At 30.2% G+C, this 22,272-nt stretch overlaps 4 protein-coding genes across 4 annotated transcripts; 1 reads left to right on the forward strand and 3 right to left on the reverse strand.

Annotated features, from left to right (window-relative positions):
- Positions 1-234: 234 nt before the first annotated feature.
- On the reverse strand, positions 235-4,855 carry MKS88_004941 (coatomer subunit beta; the record flags this gene model as incomplete). Its single annotated transcript, XM_067218156.1, has 3 exons — positions 235-303; positions 553-868; positions 1,086-4,855. 3 exons carry the CDS (start codon positions 4,853-4,855, stop codon positions 235-237), a joined length of 4,155 nt encoding a protein of 1,384 aa, XP_067071318.1.
- A 2,745-nt stretch (positions 4,856-7,600) lies between these two features.
- MKS88_004942 (ribosomal protein L15) lies at positions 7,601-8,767 on the forward strand (the record flags this gene model as incomplete). Its single annotated transcript, XM_067218158.1, has 1 exon — positions 7,601-8,767. The coding sequence occupies one exon, from the start codon at positions 7,601-7,603 to the stop codon at positions 8,765-8,767; it is 1,167 nt and encodes a 388-aa protein (XP_067071319.1).
- Positions 8,768-9,268: 501 nt separating this feature from the next.
- MKS88_004943 (uncharacterized protein) lies at positions 9,269-9,907 on the reverse strand (the record flags this gene model as incomplete). Its single annotated transcript, XM_067218159.1, has 1 exon — positions 9,269-9,907. The coding sequence occupies one exon, from the start codon at positions 9,905-9,907 to the stop codon at positions 9,269-9,271; it is 639 nt and encodes a 212-aa protein (XP_067071320.1).
- A 1,804-nt stretch (positions 9,908-11,711) lies between these two features.
- Positions 11,712-22,223, reverse strand: MKS88_004944 (rRNA (adenosine-2'-O-)-methyltransferase; the record flags this gene model as incomplete). The annotated part of the gene is made up of 3 exons (XM_067218160.1): positions 11,712-13,747; positions 14,002-14,040; positions 14,708-22,223. The coding sequence occupies 3 exons, from the start codon at positions 22,221-22,223 to the stop codon at positions 11,712-11,714; spliced, it is 9,591 nt and encodes a 3,196-aa protein (XP_067071321.1).
- Between the last annotated feature and the right edge of the window lie 49 nt (positions 22,224-22,272).

The following is a 22,272-nucleotide window of genomic DNA, read 5'->3' on the forward strand; positions in this document are numbered from 1 at the left end:
AAAATAGGATAACAAAATGGGAAAAAAAATAGGATAACAAAATGGGAAAAAAAATTGGATAACAAAATGGGAAAAAAAATAGGATAACAAAATGGGAAAAAAAATAGGATAACAAAATGGGAAAAAAAATAGGATAACAAAAAGCAAAAAAATATAAACAAAATGGAGGAAAATTAAGATAGCAAAATAAAAAAATGAAAGATAAAAACACTCAATACAGGAAAAGATTTGATGTCATTGCATTTCCGAGCTTATCCCTGTTTGAACTAAGGTTATTTTATCTCCTAAGCTAAGGGCTATTCCCTATTTAAAAAATGAAAAAAAAAAAAAAAAAAAAAAAAAATTGTATTCAATTGAAGAAGGTAAAAATGAAGCAACATTCGACTGGTAATATGACATAAAAGGGGACCATTTCAAAAATAATTAATCAGCTAATTTATTTTGCCTAATGAGATTTGCCCATTCATTTTTTTTTCTTATTTTATGTCTGTTTTTTTCTATTTTTTTTTCTCATTTTTGTCTGTTTTTTTTCCCGTTCTCCGGTGCACATACCTGTGTCCTGCTTCTTAGCCTTATGCTTCCTGACAACTTTCCGTCGGGATTTTTCTGAACAGACAAGTTGGCCAAAGAATCTTCTCCAAAAATACTTCGAGAAAATAAGTTAACAGAAAAAAATGCAGAATTGTTAATCAAACATTTGAGGTCTTCTAACGTGGATATGTACGATATGTATATGTCAATAGGACTGATATTCACTTGCTCCGGTTTATTTTTTGTTTCCAGCACATAGTATTCCAGAGGCATAAACTTCTCTACTATTGTCATATTTGTATGTTTTATTATGAGCTTCAACAATTCGAAGGAATCCCTATGATGGATATGACGTGGCCAGGGGAAAAAAAAAAGAAAAATATAGCAAAATATAGCAAAATATAGAAAAATATAGCAAAATATAGCAAAATATAGCAAAATATAGCAAAATATAGAAAAATATAGCAAAATATAGCAAAATATAGCAAAATATAGAAAAATATAGCAAAATATAGAAAAATATAGTATTACAAAACAAAATGAATTATATCGACGTAACAATGTCATGAATAAATTCCGCCAGAGCACATGAGTTATGCGTGTGGCACAGCGCACGGACTTGTCCCTCTCCCTCTTTATCATACCTGATGGACGTGTTAATGTTAATCTTGTTCTCCCACTCGAACTCCGACCACATAATACGAAAGAGGTGCGAAGATATAAAGGAAGCATTTATGTAATCCGTCATATTAATGTTGAGTTCACTAAGGACAAGATAATTTTTATTTTTATCATTTTTTTTTTCATAAAATACATAGCCATATATAATACCAGTTTCTGTTGTATGAACCTTTATCGTTATTTTAAATTTTCGTTTTTCATTAGGAGATAAATTAAAGCCAGGTATTTTGTCTATTGGTTTTAAATTTCCATGTGTTGATAGATTAATATATATATTCTGTAAGTACACACCTGATTGGTTATATACATAAAACTCTACAATAAGATTGACGCTCGAAATGATTGGAAAAGCTTCAATAAATATGTCATCATCTGTTCCTGTTAATCTCTGAGTTTTATACAATTTTGCCAAAAAGAGAGACGAATAATTGTGTTTAAATGAAGGATATTTAAATTCATTTTCTTCAAATAACATATCATTATTTAAAGTATATTTTAATTTTAATTTTTCTAAATTTTCATTCACGGACACTGGTTCGTCATCTACCATATTTAACATATACTTTTTCTCTTTTAATACCCTAAAATATATATCATCATCTACATTTTCCTTTTCATCATCACCCTGTAATATATGTTCACCAGTATCTTTATTTATACCAATTAAACCGCGAGTTATTAAATCCTTCTGATTGTTACATTTCTTTTTCATATTTTTATATGTTGAACCATATATGCTGCAATATTTTTCTTCTTCCTTTTCTAAAAATGCTTGGTAATAGTTATCTCCATTTATAAATGCTCTGATCAAATTTTTTGTTTTTTCATCCGTTATTTTCTTTCCAATCGTTATCCTTAAAAAAATTTTAAGGCACTGATTTATTCTTATCACGTTGCTGTCGTTTTCGTATATGCTAACTGCGCTTTTCATGTTCTTCTGAACAATATATTTAATAATACTGGCCAATATATATATGCACTTATTTCTAAACTCGTTAATATTTTTCACCGCCGTTTCCGCATCGCTCTTCAGGCTGCTTACGTGTACAGCTACCTCATCATTGCACTCATTAAGCTGCGTCCCAGGCTTTTCCATTTCCCCCTGCTTCCCTAGAATATTTATCTCCTTTCCCTCCCTGCCGTTAATATCAGTAATTTCGATTGGCCCCTTTAGAGTAAAATTCGTGGACAAATCAGGATCCGGTTTCTCCCCCAATGGGTGCTTTTCCACAGATGTATTTAAAAAGTCGAAAATAGAGTTAACTTTGGAAAGTAATTTAAAATACAATTTTGTAATACACACACAGAGAACAGATAGAAGCAAATCATCATTATCACTTAACAAATTGTAAGCAAAAGAATGAGAATTATGTTGATCATCTAAAGGAGTCAAACTCTTTGTTTTCAAAAAGGCTTCAGTAGCATATGTACCATCTTCTAATATAACTGTTTTTGTTTGAATATTTGAATTAGATACTGCGTTAAAATTATTGTTCATCGTTCTATTTTTTTTTAAATTTTCATTTTGTACTTTATTTATCATATCATATTCCATATGACTATTTAGAAAAGATGACAAATTATCATATAATTTGTTCAAAAAATTTATGATCATATTTTGATCATTCATGTATTGACCTAATACCCAAAAGAAAATACGCAATATATTTGATTTCTTTATAATAAAAATTGAATCCACAATCTTTTGCAGTATATTATTTTGAAATTTTTCATTATTAGCTAACTTCCTAATACATACAGCTGCTTCATAATTAATTTCTTTCTCATCATCATTTACATATATTAATAACAAGTCAACAATATTTAAGCATTCATCAGAGTACATATTGCATACATGTTGTAAAGATTTTATTAAAATTTTCTTGTAATTTGTCATTTCTTGATAATTTGTCGATAAATTATTCACCTGATTAAGGTCCTTACTGTTGCCACTAAAATTGTTCAGAGGTTGACTTGATACCCCACTGCTTGATCCAGTATTGATAATGCCATTAGCGCCTCCTTGAGCAACACCTTTATTCGTTATATTCTTTGTATAAACAACTTGTTCATTTAATTTTAATAATTCCTTCTTTAAAACGTTTAGCACTAAATGCACATTTCTTTTTGTCAATACATGTAATACTAAATTTAATATTTTTACCTTAATATCTTTCGATGGGAAATTTAAAGCCCTCAATAAATCCATACTAAAATTTTCTAGCACGTTTTTCCATTTACACATAATATAATACAGCTTGTCTATAACTATTAGTTTTATATTATTATCATGCTGATTTATTAACAGTTTTATAAAGCATTCACTAGCAGTTTTAATACTCAACACAGAATTACTCATGTACAGTAAGCAACAAGCTCCTTCATACAATACACTATTACTAACATTCTTGTTCAGCATGTTCAACAGTATGTTAATTACCTTATTCTTGTATATACCATACTCGTTTTCATTAACTTTTTTCTTTTTAAACTGAATATCTTCACTTAGCACGTTCAACACACCGTTACTACCTCCGCCAATATTGCCGCTAACATTGCCGCTAACATTGCCGCTAACATTGCCGCTAACATTGCCGCTAACATTGCCGCTAACATTGTTGCTAACATTGCCATTAGCATTGCTGTACAGTTGTACATCGCTCCCATATACCATACCAACAGAGGCAATACTCCCTGTCTGCATGATCGGCATGCTTCCATTCTTTATGTTCCTTCCTAGGAGACCAAAATTTTCCTTACCCCTTCTCGACCCCAACAAATTAGCATTGTTCGCTTCTGCTTCATTAAGCCAATATTCACAACTTTCCTCGTCCAATTCTTCAGACCCACTTCCCTCGGTTTCTTTATCTTCCTCGTTTTCTTCGTCTTCATCATTTATCAATAAATAAGAATCATCAAAGACATGTGGAATATATAACTTTTTGAAAAGATGTATAACCTCTAACAATATAACATCAGCTGTATCATATAGTTGATCATTTAAGGACAATATATATTTTAAAGTAGTTAATGGATCTACATCAATTAACATAGATAATGCACTACGTTTTGTCGATATATCATTTTCAAGAAATAAAATTTTCTCGACCTCTTTAATTGAATTTGGTATTACATCAATTCCATGTTCTTTAATAATAGTATGAATACAACTGATTGCATTTTTTCGTACATAACTATGTCTATGACTTAAATTCTTAGTAATAGCTTCTATTAATGGATCGATTATCTTTAGGTATTTTATTTTACTTAACAATCTTAATGTTGATCCTCTTACATATTCATTAGGTGATATTATATCATTTCTTAAAGCATTACATACTAATATCATTTCTTCTTTTAAACTTCCATCATTATTACATTTATCTACAATTTCGAAAAATATATGACTCATCTTTTTTAAACGATGATCTTTATGTGGTACTATAAATCTTATTACACACATTAACAAATTACCATATGGTTCTCCTTGTATTATATTAAATATTAAATGTTCCATTCCTTCTATTTTCTTCTCTACATTTTGACTCTCAAGTTTCTTTTGAATTTCACTAATCGACGGAATTTCATAATTATCGGTGCAAATATACAGGGTACAATTTTTCTCAATTTCGAAGTTCCCCATTGCTGTGCTCTCCCGGCGTCTACTTAAGCACTCATGTACCGCACACTGAGCCTTCTGTGCGCGTATATATGTATATACGTGTTTCTATGTGTATATGTGTATACACGTGGGTATATATATTCGTTTATGATGCTCACCTGTGCACCACAAATTTCAAGATACTATTAAATGACGAAATTTTTAACCGGAGCACTCTGTATATTTTGCTAAAAAAAAAAATCATTGCAATATTCGAGTTGTAAAAAATGCACAAAATGTAGTAATGGAAAAAATATGAACAGTTCATGTATTTTGGAAAAAAAAAAAAAAAATCAAAATAAATAATATATAAAAAAATATATGAAAATATGTGAAAATATATGAAAATGTATGAATATATACGAAAATATGTGAAAATGTATAAATATATACGAAAATATACGAAAATATGCGAAAATATGCGAAAATATGCGAAAATATGCGAAAATATAATGCAGTATAATGTAATATAATGAAATCCTTAATAAAAACTAGCCAATGAGGGGGTAGTTGTGTAACGCGGATGGGGGTATCACTTGTACAAGCATACGTACACACATATATAGGCATAGGTACATATATACGTATGTATATTTGTATATATTTACAAGTATTTATTAACATAAACATGTATATTCATACACATTCATTCATGTACTTGCAAGAATATCCATGTATACTTTTGAATATTCACAAATTTACATTTATGACCATGTTAAACCCTTTCTTCAGAAGAAACATACCCTAATGCAAATTTTTTCACAGATACATTGCTCACAGTTAACAGAATAAATGAAGAAAATACGTATATTTACAAATATGTACAACGAGGAAATTAATGTATTATTTATCTTAAATTTTGACATAAAAAAAAAAAAAAATGCTCCAAAAATTGAGAATTTAAGTAAAAAAACAAATATGTAAAAGCACTGTAAGCAAGTAGTTTTTTACACAAGAGTAATGCATAAAAATATAAATAATATTCGTAAAACGAACGCATATGTAAATGCATAGAAAAGCTCTTAAAATTTTTGGTGATATAAATATTATGCACATATGTACCTATGTATTTGTGTATATATGTTTGTACATACATATATATATATATAATATACTGTACAGGCATTTCACGAAATAGTTATCACTAACATTATATTTATATACTGCTAAACATGTTTTGCTACAATTTAAAAAAAAAAAAAGCGCCTTCGTAAATAGGTATGTAGTTCATATACCTTGCTTTTATATATATATATATATATATATATATATATACATACATGTATTACTCGTATGTAATATGAATGTATTGTGTATGCATTCTTAGGGAAAAAAAGTTCAAATGAAAAATTATGTTAAACCATATCTGAATATTTTTACACGTCGCACGAGTACTTATTTGGTTTTCAAACTCCATTATACATAACACATTGTTATCACGAGAAATAAAAAAAATTTGGAACATTGTATAAAAATTTACTTAAAAATGAATAAAAAAAAATTTATTAAATAAACCTAAATGTTTGCATATGTATATATTTATTTATGTATACTTATACAAATATTTGTGAACACATTTGATCAACATAAACTTCTGCGAAATGAAGGGAAAAACAGTCTGTAGGCACATACATAGCAAGTGAATGCATATGCACTTGTTTTTATATTCTCCTGGTTAATGAAATTTTATGAAAACACGAATTCATTTTTAAAAGAAAAAACTTATCTAAGAAAGATACAGTAGCAGCAGTAATAAGAATAATAACAATAGCAGAAAGCAAAAATACAACAAGAAGGCCTTTTTATCTATTATGTACCCCATTTCTTTCTTTTTTTTTTTTTAAATATATGTGCAAAAATTAGAGATACAAAGGAATACATTTGGAAATTTGCTCGTGTGTGTATGTGTACATGCATATGCATACATTACTTAAGCAAATGTATATATACGTACGTACATACATACAGTTACTGTTTTTCGGATTTCTTAAAAAAAAAAAAAAGAAACTATATTTGAAGTTTACCAAAACTGAAGTTCAAGAAAAGTCAAAAGAGTAAAAAAACAAAATAAGCGAAATAGAAAATTCCGTCAAAGAAACTTTTGCGCGTCTGCCTTTTGGAGACAACCATTTTGTTTTGTGGGTATATCTTTCTTGCGTGATATATATATGAAGAAATGTCAAATTGAAGAGAAAAAAAAAAAAAAAATAAAAAACAAACAAACAAATAAACGCGTAAACAATTAAATAAACGCGTAAACAATTAAATAAACGCGTAAACAATTAAATAAACGAGTAAACAACCAAATAAACGAGTAAACAACCAAATAAACGAGTAAACAACCAAATAAACGAGTAAACAATCAAATAAACGAGTAAACAATTAAATAAACGAATAAACAGTCAAATAAACGAATAAACAGTCAAATAAACGAATAAACAGTCAAATAAACGAATAAACAGTCAAATAAACGAATAAACAGTCAAATAAACGAATAAACAGTCAAATAAACGAATAAACAGTCAAATAAACGAATAATTAAATAACTCAGTTTGCTGTCTCCTATGTGCAACTTTTGCTTTTCTTTAAAATATTTTAATTTGCTACAACTGTAACTTCTGAATGTTGTTAAGTATTTGCAGAGTTATTTAACTTACTTGTTCAGGTTTTTTTTTTTTTTTTTTTTTTTTTGTTGTTTTTTTGGATAATATGATAAAAAATGGTAAAATGGCTAGCTGCATTATATTAAAAAAATTGTTAAGCGTCCATAAAGATACTCTGTACAGATATTTAAGCAATGTAAGCAATGTACGCAATGTAAGCAATATTAGCAGTGAAAAATATTTCGAAAGGGAAAATGCAAAAAAAGACACAAATGACAATATAAATCATGTAAGTGAGAGCAGAAACAAGTCCAACTGCAATTATTCTGAGTTAAAAGTGGGGAAACATTTCAGAGAGATATTTCATGATGGATCGGAAAAAAATTTTGAAAGTCATCCATTTAACAGAAGATTTGCATATAGTAAGAAAAGTTTATTTCCAATTGAACCAAGGAATTTACGAACATTGGGATTAAACAGGCAACGGAAAAAAAAAAGAGGAAGAGGTGACAAATGCCCAGGTAAAGGTATAAGAGATAAACATAAACATAGAAAATCAGGTAGACCAAATAGCAGAACGTTTGAAAGTGGTAGAACCCCATTATATAGAAGATTGCCCAAATGGCCTGAAGCTTGGTTAAGTAGACAAAAGAAAAATTATGATTGTTTAAATTTATCAAAATTGAGATATTTTATTGAAAAGGGAAGATTAGATACTAGATTTCCAATCACTCAAAGACATTTACATGATTCGAAATGTGTTAAGGTAAAAAATGGTGTTAAATTATTTAATGTTAACGATTATCCTTTCCCCTACAAAATCGACATTGAGGTTTCTAATGCTGACCAATCTTCTATTGATGTAATTAAAAAAGTAGGAGGCTCTGTAACCATTATTTATATGGAAAGAGTTAATCTAAGAGCACATATAAAACCTTACAAATTTGAAATATTACCAAGAACCGCAAGACCTAACCTTGATATGATTCATTTTTTAGAGAAAATGAGAAGCAAAGGTTGTATTGTTAAATATATTAAACCATTATGGTTAATAGAAGAAGAAAAAAGAATTATAAATGAATTAACAGAAATAGAAGAAAGTTCAAAATTATCCGAAATTTCACAAGTCAATACAAATATTAACAGGTCAAGAAAAACACATAAGGTACATGTAACAGGTGACAAGGAACATGCATATATGCATAACGACGAAGAGGATGAAGATGCCAGAAGATATAGAATATTACAAAAATACAGATTACAGAATACGCAAATGAGGGGAGAGGAATAAAAAGGGAATTAATTTATACGAGCATATTTGCGCAAATGTGTGAGCAAATATACATGCAAATGTGAACTTCTGTATGTGTATAAACACATAAATGACGAAAAAAAAAAAAAAAAAAAAAAAAAAGATAAAAATGGGCATATTATTACACATGTAAAGTAAAATTTAAAAAAAATAAATAATATTTCTTAAACTAATTAATTCCGCAATTTAATTTTTTTTTTTTTTTTTTTACCCCCCTCCCCTTTTTTAAGGCAAATTAAATAAGGAATATTTATGGGGCATATCTATTAACATGTATTAATAGGGCATACCAACGGAGGTATATAAATCATTACGGGTATTTATTTGCACATAAAAATGGAATAAATAAATGTGAGCGAATGAGAAAAGAAATGTAATAGGGACGGCCTGAGGCCAACTGAAGTACGTATTATATAAATATACATTCACAGGCGCAATGCCCGTGCGTCCTTCCCGTAACAACATGTACAATATTTCCTATCAACGTCTTTGTCTTATACTTGCATTTTTCTTACTGTCGTCAGCAAGAACAGAAGACATTTCTTTTGAATCATCATTTCCATCAGTTGTTGCATCACTGGATACGTACTTATTTTCAACAATATTATTATATTCTTCTTTTAATATATTACTGTTTTTTGGTATTACTTTTCCGCTTTGTAATATTTTATTGTATATTCTTTCCTCTCTTTTTTCTTCTAAAACTTTTTCATATTCATTATCACTTCTCTTTACTTTTTCTCGATAATATAAAAGCAAATAAGTAAAACGAATATAAAATGTCCAAGCTACTGAACATAATAATAACATCCAAAAATTCCTTTGAAGCCTTATTTTTTTTAAATATGACCTGTTCATATTTTGAAAACCAATATTCTCATAATTTCCATTTACATCCGTATAATTTCTTAACTCAAATATTGTACAGGACAATCTTAACAATGTATATAGTGATATTATTGATGATATAGATACATTTATTTGGAGGGTGTAAATTTGAAAATTTATGCTTTTTTTTTGAACATATATGGCCATCCGTTGAAACAACGCTACGCCGCTTAATAACAAAATTGATAAAGTTATGCCCACTGGTAAAAAAAAAAGAGCAATGTCCTTCATTCTTTCCTGACAGTGTAAAACAAAAAAAATAAAAAATTAAAAAAAAAATAATGATAAAATGATAAAATGATCAAATGATAATATGATAAAATGATCAAATGATAATATGATAAAATGATAAAATAATAAAATAATAAAAAAATATGGGGTACACCCGTTAGCGCTGTTTTGCAAATGCGCATTTGCTTTTCGTCTGTTCAAAATGAAGTGAAAATTTTCCGTCACGTCTGTTTGTATAAATATACATATATAAGTAGGTATTTATGTTGGTATGTATGTATGTATGTATGTATATATGTATATATGTATGTACGTGCGTACGTATGATGATCTTCCCTCTGCTTTGGCTTTATAAAAGGATGATATACTGCAAAATAAACAAATTACGAATTTTCTTTTCTGCCAGTAGTGGATGGTCACAATCTTAGCTAAAAGGGAAACAACTTATATTGTAGGGAAAGGATGACCTTTTTTTTTTTTTTTTTTTTTTTTTTTTTGTGTTTACACTAAATATTAAACATTTAATTGTGGCATTTTTATCTCATCATTCAGGATTGATCAAAGGAAAAAAAAAAAAAAAAAAAAAAAAAAATCTGCTTATAGATATATATATTTATCTTTTATTTATATGTATATGAATCATGTTTGTTGCATTATTTTGGTCCTAAATTCCCGCGCGTTCGTATTTTAATTATGTTTATCTTAACAGTGCATAGTACTGAAATGAAAAAAAAAAAATTCTTACATAAAAAAGGTGAGCCTATATCCTTTCGACATGTTTTAATTTCCAAAAAGCAGCTTAAATTGGGGGATTAAAATAAAAATTTAAAACTGACAAATGCATTGTTTAAAAAAAAAAAAAAAAAAAAGCAAGCAAATAAGCTAGGGAGCATGCAAATAAACAAACAGACAAACAAACAAATTTATGCTTTAAAACTAATTAGCATTTTTCTTGGGTAACATTTGAATATTTATATGTAGAGAATTAAAAAGGGAAAATTTCAAACATGTGGACTCGTTGACCAAAACTACACGGAAAGTGGTTGACTGGGGGAAGTAAAGTTTTGAAAAATATTTTAAATTATAAAAGAATTTAAATTATAAAAGAATACGATAATAAAAAAAAAAAAAAAAAAAGGGGAAGGGGAAGGGGAAGGGTCCAACATATGTTCATAGAAATTTGACACAACAAATAAATTAAAAGCAGCATTTATAATTTTACATTTCCTGTGTAATCTTACGGAATGCACATAAAACGTGGGCATAAAAAAAATGGGGGAAAATGTGAGAGCTTGATGGGTTTTCAGTTCAACAACTACGAGTCGTAAGTACCTATATCCCGCTACGCACCCACGTAAGATATACAAAGAGTAACATGTTTGAAGAGTATTAATCGGAGGTATATATTCCCCGTGTAACATTAACTGTATTATTTCGATATATTAATATGATGCTACATTGCTATGATGATACATTGTTATGATGATACATTGCTATGATGCTACATTGCTATGATGATACATTGCTATGATGTTACATTGCTATGATGATACATTGCTATGATGCTACATTGCTATGATGATACATTGCTATGATGATACATTGCTATGATGATACATTGTTATGATGATACATTGCTATGATGATACATTGCTATGATGATACATTGCTATGATGATACATTGCTATGATGATACATTGCTATGATGATACATTGCTATGATGATACATTGCTATGATGATACATTGCTATGATGATACATTGCTGATTTACCATTCAGATACTTGTTCTTCCCCTTTTTGCTCAATTCTTTGAACAAAATTTAACGTCGGAGTCGTATCGTTGCGCTATTCCGTCGAGTCCCTGAACGAGGGTAGGAATAGTATCGATGTTGTAATTCATATCAACCCCTTTGTATTCTCTTTTTTCGTTTTCTTTTAACGACTCCATAAAATATTTACACATGGAAGAATTTTCATTAAATGTTGTTATAAATTTCATTTGGTCTTCAATTGTAATGGGTAAGGAGTAATCAATTAAATGATCATATTTTTCCAAAGCGAAATTCCCTTCTTTCATTCTATTGTCTTCATTCATGCTGTTTTGTATACTCATTGATGTATCATCCTCACCGAAATTCCACAGATAATATTTATTCTTGTGTATGTTTTGAAATTCTTTTTTTATGGATGATATATTTAGTAATTCATGGAAATCAAAGACATATTTACATTGCCATTGGATATACTCATATGCAATAAAAAATTCATAAGGATTTATAATTTTTTTTGAAAAATTTTTTAGCTCTAAAAAATTATGATCAGGACAGGTTAATAATATATACATTTGTATATCAGAAAAATTTTCTAATTTTGCACTATTTAATTTATTAGTAACAATAGTGAAGCACTTTTTTCCATTTTTTCTTAATATATAATTAATTATTTGTTTTAACTCTTTGATATAATTTAAATTTACATTCCCTATTATAATTCCAAATACATTTATCTGTTTACTCTGTTCTATTAAATTATATCTCCTTAGCAGTATTTTGTTTATGTAATTATTTTCTTTTTTAAATGTATCTTCTACACTGTACATATATATGTCCATATTGTAACTACATTCTGCTGTTGCTCTATTTATAAAATTTAAATTTTCTGATGAAAAAAGAAAAAGGTTTGTATTTTCATTGTAGTATCCCTCTTCAACATGTGGCGTTATATCACTACTATGCACTATTTTATAAACAAACCATTTCCTCTTTACATGATAAAAAACTTTAAATAATAATCGTCCACAGAGAAATGCATATTTATCAGTGATCTTCTCATCCATATCAAACGCTACATAATTATTGAACAAACCGTAATACACTTTTCCATTTATATTGTTTGCAATTCTGTGCATGCATATTATAACATTGCAGAATAGTAGATCATCGTCTGTTTTATCTTTATCTTGTCCTGCTACGTTAACAATCAATCTGTCATCATTCGTCGCGTTACCATTTCCCATTTTATACTTACTTCTCCCTTGGTGCATGCTCTTTTTATAAAAACTATTATTGGCAAAGAAAAATGTGCCTTCCACATCAAATACTACTTTGCTATTATTCAACTCGAACGAACTGGAAAATATTGAGTCATCAAATTTACTCTTGTCAATAAAACATATGACCAGTTCATGCATATAATTTATATAAGATACATCACATAAGATAATGGAAATTTTATTTTCATCAAATATTTTGTTCCTCATTAAATAATTATTAATGTTTTCAAAAAATGTGTCCTCTATATTTTTTTTATTAAATATATATACTGATGGAGTATAAGGTGTAATGAACGATTGACATGAAATTCCGTAGTGAACCAAAAAATCTGCATGAACATGGTCAGCACTTACATAGTCCTCACAGCATTCATTTAATGTAGTATCACCCAAAATGTACAGGTTTATTGGGTCTCCGCTCGGCGGGTTTGCCTCTCCCGTGCCGCTTATTCCCCCTTGACTGACACCATTTTCACCTATTCCATTGCTGTTAATGGAGCCCCCATCATTTTCCATTTGCCGCGTTTCCCCATTACCGTTCATGCTAACTAACTCACGTCTTTCATCCTCATTATATTTCTCATGCTTCCTGCGGATGGACCTCGAAATGAAAAGAGCATCATTTAACATACAGTCAGGAAGCTGAATAGCTATATTTTTAAAATTATATTTCACAATAATAGTAGTCACTAATTCGATTTCATATTTTTCATAAATATCATTGCCGTTTGTTATTTTCATCCTTAAAAATTTTTTATTGAAGTAAAATTCAAGGCTATGTAAAACTGCCAATTAGCAAAAAAAAAAAAAAAAAAAAAAAAAAAATCTCGTTCGAGTTTCTTCTATTTTTTTTTCCCCTAAATTATGAGCATTTAGTATCGTAATAACAGCATTCTGCTATGTCACTTCTCCCAAATGGATAATATCACAAAAGGCCTAGTAACTACTAGTCATTATTTAATTTTTCAAAAAAGAAAGCACAAGCAAACTTTAATTAAATCTTAATCAAAACTATATGCAAATATTAAGCAACCCTTACATATGTATAGGTCATCCTTACCTGGGGGTTCAGGATACTCTGCATGTTCAAATGGGAAACAAAAAATTAAGGTGCCTCTAGGACAGCAGTTAAATAAAAAAAAAAATATAATAATAAATGCGCAATGAGCTGTTTAAAAATAAAAAAATATAATACCATAATAACGCAGTGCTATAATAACGCAATCATGTAATACAGGAAAACAAAATAAATGCGCAAGGAACACTATTCAAATGGAAAACTAAAAAGGCCATTTCGTTAAAAAAAAAAAATATATATTTATACATATATATATATATATTTATACATATATATATATATCTATACATATATATATATATATATATATACATACATATATATAAACACGTAGCGCGCACAAAAAGGGAATTGCCGGAACAGATAAAATCGACCGACAGACCAGCTAATTAACTAACTGAAATACGTAGTAATTAAGGGGACGTCAAGTTTTTATCAAATTGTCGAGCAGAAGTCTACATGTATACAAATGCATATATTTACGCGTACCCCTGGCTGAGAATATTTCAGCTAATTTTGCCCCTTTTTCCCCAACAAAAAAGATTGCCCAGTAATACGGATAACATAAGCATACAAAGACCACTCGCTCAAAGATGCTGTTTGAAATACTCATAAATAGTTATTGCCGCAGAGACATGCACATTGAGTGAGCGAATAATTCCCTGACTTGGTATTTCTATACAGTGATGAAGAAGCAAAAGAATAGAAGAAGGTATGCCCTCCTTTTCATCCCCTAAAATTAAAATAGATTTTTGAGGAAAAATAAAATCTTGTAAATTTTGACTACAGTGTGTTTGTTCTAAACCTATAACAGAATATTTTTTTTTTTTTTTTAATATATAATTTATAATATCCTTTTTTTTTAATTCTTTTATATTTACCCATTTGTTAGCAGTGGATGAAATTTTCTGAAATTCAAAATTCCTTACAATGTTAATATTATTAAAAAATAATTTTTTAACATTAAATATTTCACATGACCTACACAGGCCAGCTAAATTTGGTATTTTATCAATTAAAGATGCTATAACTATTAAACTATTCTTTTTTCTTTTGGAATAATTTTTTCGAAATTCGTTATTAACTTCGATGATGTTTGTAAGCGGATCAAATTTTTTTTGGTAATTCTTTTTATTTTTTTCAAACGCACGTTCAATATTATTTGGATTGCTATTGTTGCTGCTTTTTGTGTTCTGCTGCTCTTCCATCTCATCCGTATTGTACTGCTCTTTCACCACCTCCATGCTGCTCTTTTTCATGACTTCCCCTATTATTATTTCCCGTTCTTTCTCTCTTGATCTTATCCTTCTCTCACAAGCCAAATAATTTCTTTGATGCCCTTCCTGCACACCTCCGTTCATTACAACAAGCCGTGCATTCTTTTCATATACCTCGTTAAGAATGATTAAAGGTAAATAATAACTGAGACGATTATCGTATTTTGAAATATTTTCCTCATTTTTCTCCTGCTTGTGCTTTTCCTCCTTCTTTTCTTTCTCTTTTTCTAAATCTATGTTGTATATGATGGAGGTCATTTCCTGCTGCACCATTTTTTTCAGCGTTTCAATAAAAGTAAAGGACGGTACTAATTCGTTATTAAACAGGATATGCGCAAAGGAATTTTTATTCTCATGATTCATATCTTCGTCGAAATAGCTATATGAGTAATTATATGCTGGTAATAATATATGAATATCTTCAAAAAGAAAACTATTCCATTTGTTAAATTGAGTTTTAATTTTCTCTCTTACCCTTTTGCAGTCTTTATTATATTTAATATATTTATATGTACATAAAAAAAAAGAATTTAATGAAATTTCTCCGATTTTATTTTTTAAAAATTTGTATAATATTAATTGAGCTATACTTCTTATTAGTGCTGTGTGAGAACAACAAAGACAAACTATTTCATGAAATAAATTCTTTAAACATATGCATATGTATTTAGAGTAAAAATAATTTATTTGTGCTTGTGATTTACTCTGTACTCTTTCTTCTTTCTGATTGATAAAGTATTCCTCCCCTTTGTCATATTTTCGAAGTATATCTTTACCCTTTCCATTTTTTTGGCCAATTTTAAGGAAATTTTTGCTTCTCCTCCTGGTACCCCCTGAGCTGTTCATATCTTCTCCTCTCTGCTTTATCTGTGCGCATCTTTCCATAATGGCATCCTTATCATTTTTGCTTTTCTTAACAATTTCACTGATAATGTGTTTGATTTGCTTGTTGTTCTTTTCTAAACCTTTTCCTTTCCCTTTTTCTTTCCATTTGTATTTCCATTTTCCTTTCCTTCTTATAGCAAGCAAGTTACTTTTACCATTACTACCACTACTACTAATATTTCCTTTCTTTTTTCTAAGCAGACATACGCTTGCAAAGGAGTTATAATGTAACTGTCTGAACGAGTAATGCGAAAATTTCGTTTTCAGAAAAATATATGAACAGGTCATCAAGGAGCTTACAATTAATTGCATACTCGAATCTTTGTCTTTTAAATTTTTTATTAAATGAGGGTACAATAAGACAAAAGAAGAATTACATATAGAATAGCAAAACAGTTCTAAGTACTGACGAGTATTATTCAAATTATCATAATGTAAAAGTTCGTTCACATATTTAATTATTTTTTTTCTTTTACATTTTTTTAGATATTTAAAATATTTCGATAAACAACATAACGCCTGTAGTCCCCTCATCTGAATGTTGTGTCCGTTGGAAGACGGTAACGGTGTGAGATTGTTGGCTTTACCACTCGCACTGCCCACTGCACGACCCTCTTGGTTGTTTCTTTTCTCATCACTGCAGCTGCTTCTGTCATTTCCTCTTTTTTCAGTTACATTTCTAATATTTCCCCTTCTGTCTTTTCCTCTTCTGCCATTAGCGACCACCCCGCACACATGTACGTTGTCCACTCTTTTCAAGATACACTCAAGTATCCCCTCGTACATGCACATAACTACGTTTCTTTTCCTGTGAAAACTAATCTTATCTTCCTTGGAAAACACAGAAAGATGTAATTTATTATAACATAAGTATTTCTGTTCGAGCATGCGAAAAAGATTAATCAAAAACATTAATGCCAGTATCCTTAAAAAGACAGAAGTATGGTGTATTTCATAAAGTGATAAGGGGAAAATTATTTCTTCGTTCCTTTGTATTTTACTTAATAGATATGAACATATTTTTTCATTAAGGAATGTATTCAAATGAATATGTCCTTTTTTTATTTTAAATGAATCATTAGTAAAGCTTCTTTTGCAATCGGTTAGTACATACTCCTTATACATTAGTATATCAACAATCAGTGAAATGAATTTGTATATATATTCTTTCTTAACATATATTATATCGTCATATTCTATTATGATATAGAAAAAGGATGTAAGAAAAGGAATTAAAATGCTTCTACTTACTGATAACTTACTTTTGCTGTCATCTAAAATTTTCTCTACTTGGTTGAGTAGCAAAGAAGGGGTGGACTCTTCCTCAGGTTCGTTTTTAACTCTTTTCGAATTTGAAGGAGTAGTGCACTTCTTATCTTTGCATTTGTTACCATCTGCATCTAGCTGTTTCTCTTTACTTTTTTTATTTTCCATTTTTTCCATTTTTTCCTTTTTTTCCATTTTTTCCTTTTTTGCCTTCTCAGTTATGTACTCACTCGAATTTGCGAACAAACTCATTTCAAATTTAACAAGTAAAGGATGGAAGAGAGTAATAAAAATTAACTCCAACAAATGCGTGGGGTACTTGCATACACAGCATCGATCAATTAGTATATTACTTTGCTTTAACAAGAGCTCTAATAAAAGTTTCTTTTTATTTTGTACATCCTTTTGGAAGGGATTTCTATGTACATGTTCACCAAAAATGGAGGGGATAACATGAATTCTGATAATTGAATAAACGTACACCAGTTCCTCTTTACACAATTCTATATCGCTAATAATTTTTTCCGCAAATATAAATATTTCATCATCATTATCTTTGTTGTCGTCCACCGTGGGGGGTAACGAGGAACAACCACTACATGGCCAAAAGCTGTTATGAATAAATTTATATTTATAAAAATTGAACTTGTCACAATAGTACTTAACATACATGTTGTCATTCTCGCATTTTGCAGTTACACTGTTACGGTGCACATCGCTACTATGGACCCTATCGTTGTGTGCATTAGTAATCACCTTTTTTATTTCCAAATTCATTATTTTTCTGCTCAACACTTCATCATATTTCACATTGAAAAGAGTACAGGTAGTTCCCATAAAAGAGAGCATTAATATTATTTTTAATTTATCTTCTTTCTCTTCTTCCCTGTTCATATGTGCTATATATATAAGGCACTCATCATAGAGTAACTTCATCTCTTCATAAAAAAAAGAGAAATAATCATTACCATCATAATATTTCATTGTGTGCAGCTCATTCTTCTTTACATAACTGTAATCACTGTTATAATAGTTAAACAGATTCTTTGAATGGTTTTCCTTATTTGGATATATATATTCCAACGTATCGACAAATAGTAGAAGCCTGTTAAATACATTGATATGAGAGCAACTGTGATTGTTTGGATCTGTACCTCTGTTATCAGAGCTGCATGGTTTATTGCCTTCATTTCGATCTTCATGCTTAGGCTCTAGCGCTTGCTCATCCACATTATCTCTTCCATTAACACTACCATTTGTGCTAGTACTTGACATATCTACACTGTCCTCGACAGGGAACAAAAAAGTCCTTAACCTGTTCATATATTTTGCTATTACTTTCTTCATGCTTCTATGATCAAATAAGTCTACTAATCTATTTTTAAAAATGTAAGAAAGAAGAAGGGAGAATAGTTCATTCGAATTATTTTCTTTTATAGATAAAACAAATTTGTCAGACTGTACCTCTTTCTGCTTTGCTATCATCAAGTGGAATAACCGCAAGTATCCATAAAAATGCAAGTGCTTATTAAAAGATAGGACTTCATTTAATCTTTCTAAAAACCTGTTCATCAAGCAGTTATTCTTATTATTATTATTATTATTATTATGCAACGAAATGAAAGTCCTCGTCTGATGACAACTTCGTTCACTCCTTTTTTTTACAGATAAACCACTTCTCACGTTTAAATCTCTACTTATGCTTAATATATTCTCAAAAAGGGTAAAATTTTCTAAAAAAAAATTGTCCTCAAATAAATCTAAAAATATGCAATAGGCCCTCATATCACCGAATAAATTTAAGTACGTGTTAAGTTTTATAATTATTTGTAACAGTAAAACTAAGTTTCCCCTTCTTCTGCTAATGGAAATGCTTTTTACCTTTTTTATTATGTTTACAAGAACTCTGTGCATGTATGCGTTTGTTTTGTCACTAGCCCACTCGCCCCCATTTTTGGCGGACTCCACAGGGTGATATCTCTGTGTGTGGCTACTGGCTCTTTGTTTGCTACTGATGACTGTTTGTATGCTACCACTGGCCCGTTGTATGCTACCGCTGGCCCGTTGTATGCTACCGCTGGCCCGTTGTATGCTATCGCTGGCCCGTTGTATGCTACCTCTGATCCTGCCCGTTAAGCCACCTTTCCCATCCAGTAGATGCATTGCCTCAAGAACACTCTCAAAAATTATCCTTACATTAACGTGAAAAAGAGTTATTCGATCCAGGCAAATCATAAACTTCTTCACATAATAGATAGAGTCCTTTTTTAAAATTTTCGAAATGATGAAATTCCTTACTCGAAGTTCATAAAAGGGTAAATCTCCTTTAACAAATAAAGTCGGTTTCACTATTTCTACAAAAAAAATATGAAATAAAAAACTATCACTCATACTATTTAGAAGAACATGAATAAGAATTTGTTCCTTCTTTATTTCCATTATGTCTACTCTTTGAACATCTTTACGTATTTCTATTTGGCTGTTTTCATAGCTAATTAAATTAGAAAGAGAAAAACGACTGACCGTATTATTATTATGAATTAATAGTAACCATATAAGGTACTCAACTAATCGAAGTATTATATATTCGGAGTAGTAGTAAAAGTTTATTCTTCTCTCTTTTTTATTGCTGCCCATTGTGCAACACTTAAATATGTAATAATCCAATTCATCGAAGAATGGATTGTGCTGGGGGTTCGTGTTCCCTTCATCCCCTTTGCACGTCCCATCGTGCACGTCATCACACACATTATCATACTTCTCATCATATTTCTCACCATCGCCTGCCGCTTCCACGTATCCACAGTACGACCGTTCATACCTTCCCCTTATCGAGTTGACTATCGATAAAATATCAACCATTTTGGACCAATTCATTTTTAGTAGATGCACAGAAAAATTTTGAATGCATCTTAATATGCACTCATACAAATTCCATAATTCTATAAAAAGACATACATCCTTACTACAATTAATATCTTCACAAAGGGTTATAATATGATTAAATATAAAAATTATCTTCTTTAGTGCTCCTTCATTTGTGTAAGATTCATTATATAGTAACAGAAGGTACCTAGTATCATGGATGTAGGCTCTTCTTACAAAATTTTCATTATATATATAGTCTATATATAAAACAAGGAAATTATAAATATCATTTAATAAGTACACATCCGTTTTGTTATCGTCCATGTGGTACATGCTTGAGAAACATGTCGTATAAACATCGAACACAGGGTCTTTCTTCTTCCCACGGTTCTCCCTCTTCGTTTCGTCGATACTCTTGCCACTATGCTCTCCGCTAACCTTACCACTATGCTCTCCGCTAACCTTGCCACTATGCTCTCCGCTAACCTTACCACTATGCTCTCCGCTAACTTTGCCACTATCCTCTCCGCTAACCTTACCACTATCCTCTCCGCTAACCTTACCACTATCCTCTCCGCTAACCTTACCACTATCCTCTCCGCTAACCTTGCCACTATCCTCTCCGCTAACCTTACTGCTCGTCTTCTTCTCCCTGACGGTCATTGGACTTTGATTCGTATTTCCCCCATTGCTCTCGTTTCCTTCATGATTCCTCTTCAAAAAAGCCGAGATGTAATCATATCTTTTATTACTCCCAATGAAAAAGAACATTATCCTGACGACACTAATACAACATTTTTCAAACTCGCTTCTAGTGAAAACATATTCCTTCACCGCAAAGCAGAAATCTTTGATTAGAATTTTTCTCATTTCTTTATCGTTGATAAAAATGAGTAGGTACATGATTTCATTTACTAGCTCTTTTGTGTACATGTTGTATGGGCTACTATTAAGAGAGGGGTCATAGTGATCGCCAAAATAATCATTTACCATCTTTATTCTTACTTCCTTCATGTGGATTACTTTTTTTTTTTCTGCTACGAAAATGAATAAACTACAGAGGTGCTTGAAATTTAAATCAGAATTTTTCATAATTTTTTTATATGATGAGGAAAAGTCATCCTCTATGTTGGCTTCTCCTTCACGCACACTATTTTGCACACTGTGAATGTTATGCTGCCTTGTGAATAAATCAATAACACTACTACTTCTTTCCTTTTTGTTGTCAATGTATCCTCCTTCGAAAGTAAACAAAGTATCATCATTACATTCCTTTTGATGAGCAAAAATAGTTTTCGCCTTTTTACAACAAATGTATTTCTTATTATCCTCCTTTACGTCCTCTTCTACTTTGTCTCTTAAACATTTTAACAAAAAAGTACAAGCACAAAATTGTTTTTCCTTCTCCTTCTGTTCTTCTTCTATCAGCAGAAGTATATTTCCCATAATGCTCACTAAATTGTCAATCAAAGTTTCATTTACTTTTATTAGTTCGTATAACCATGCAACATCTAGACTCAGTAAACTTCTACTACGGAATGTGCTGAACAGACTTTCTAAAAACACTATTGGAATTCTTAAGTGTGCATATGGTTGATCCGTTCCTTTTACTGCTTCCCCGTTTGTTCCCCCTTTTGCTGCTTCCCCGTTTGTTCCCCCTTTTGCTACTCCCCCTTTTGCTGCACCAGCTGTTACTTCATTGGTAATGTAATAATTTATCCGTACGGCTAGCTTATATTTATCCACACTGTTCATCAGTAACAGTGTAAAATCAGAAAACAAATGCTTCAGTATGTCCTCCTGACCCTCTCCTTGTTTTACACTACTATGCGCGAAGTTCAGTAGTATGTGAAAAGCTTGTTCCTCTTCTTCCTTCTCTTGAGCCATGGTGCCATAAAAAAATGGGAAAAATGGGATTACGCTTTCTGGAAGCTAC

The sequence above is a fragment of the Plasmodium brasilianum genome, chromosome 13 (genome assembly GCF_023973825.1).
Source record: "Plasmodium brasilianum strain Bolivian I chromosome 13, whole genome shotgun sequence".
Taxonomy (NCBI): domain Eukaryota; phylum Apicomplexa; class Aconoidasida; order Haemosporida; family Plasmodiidae; genus Plasmodium; species Plasmodium brasilianum.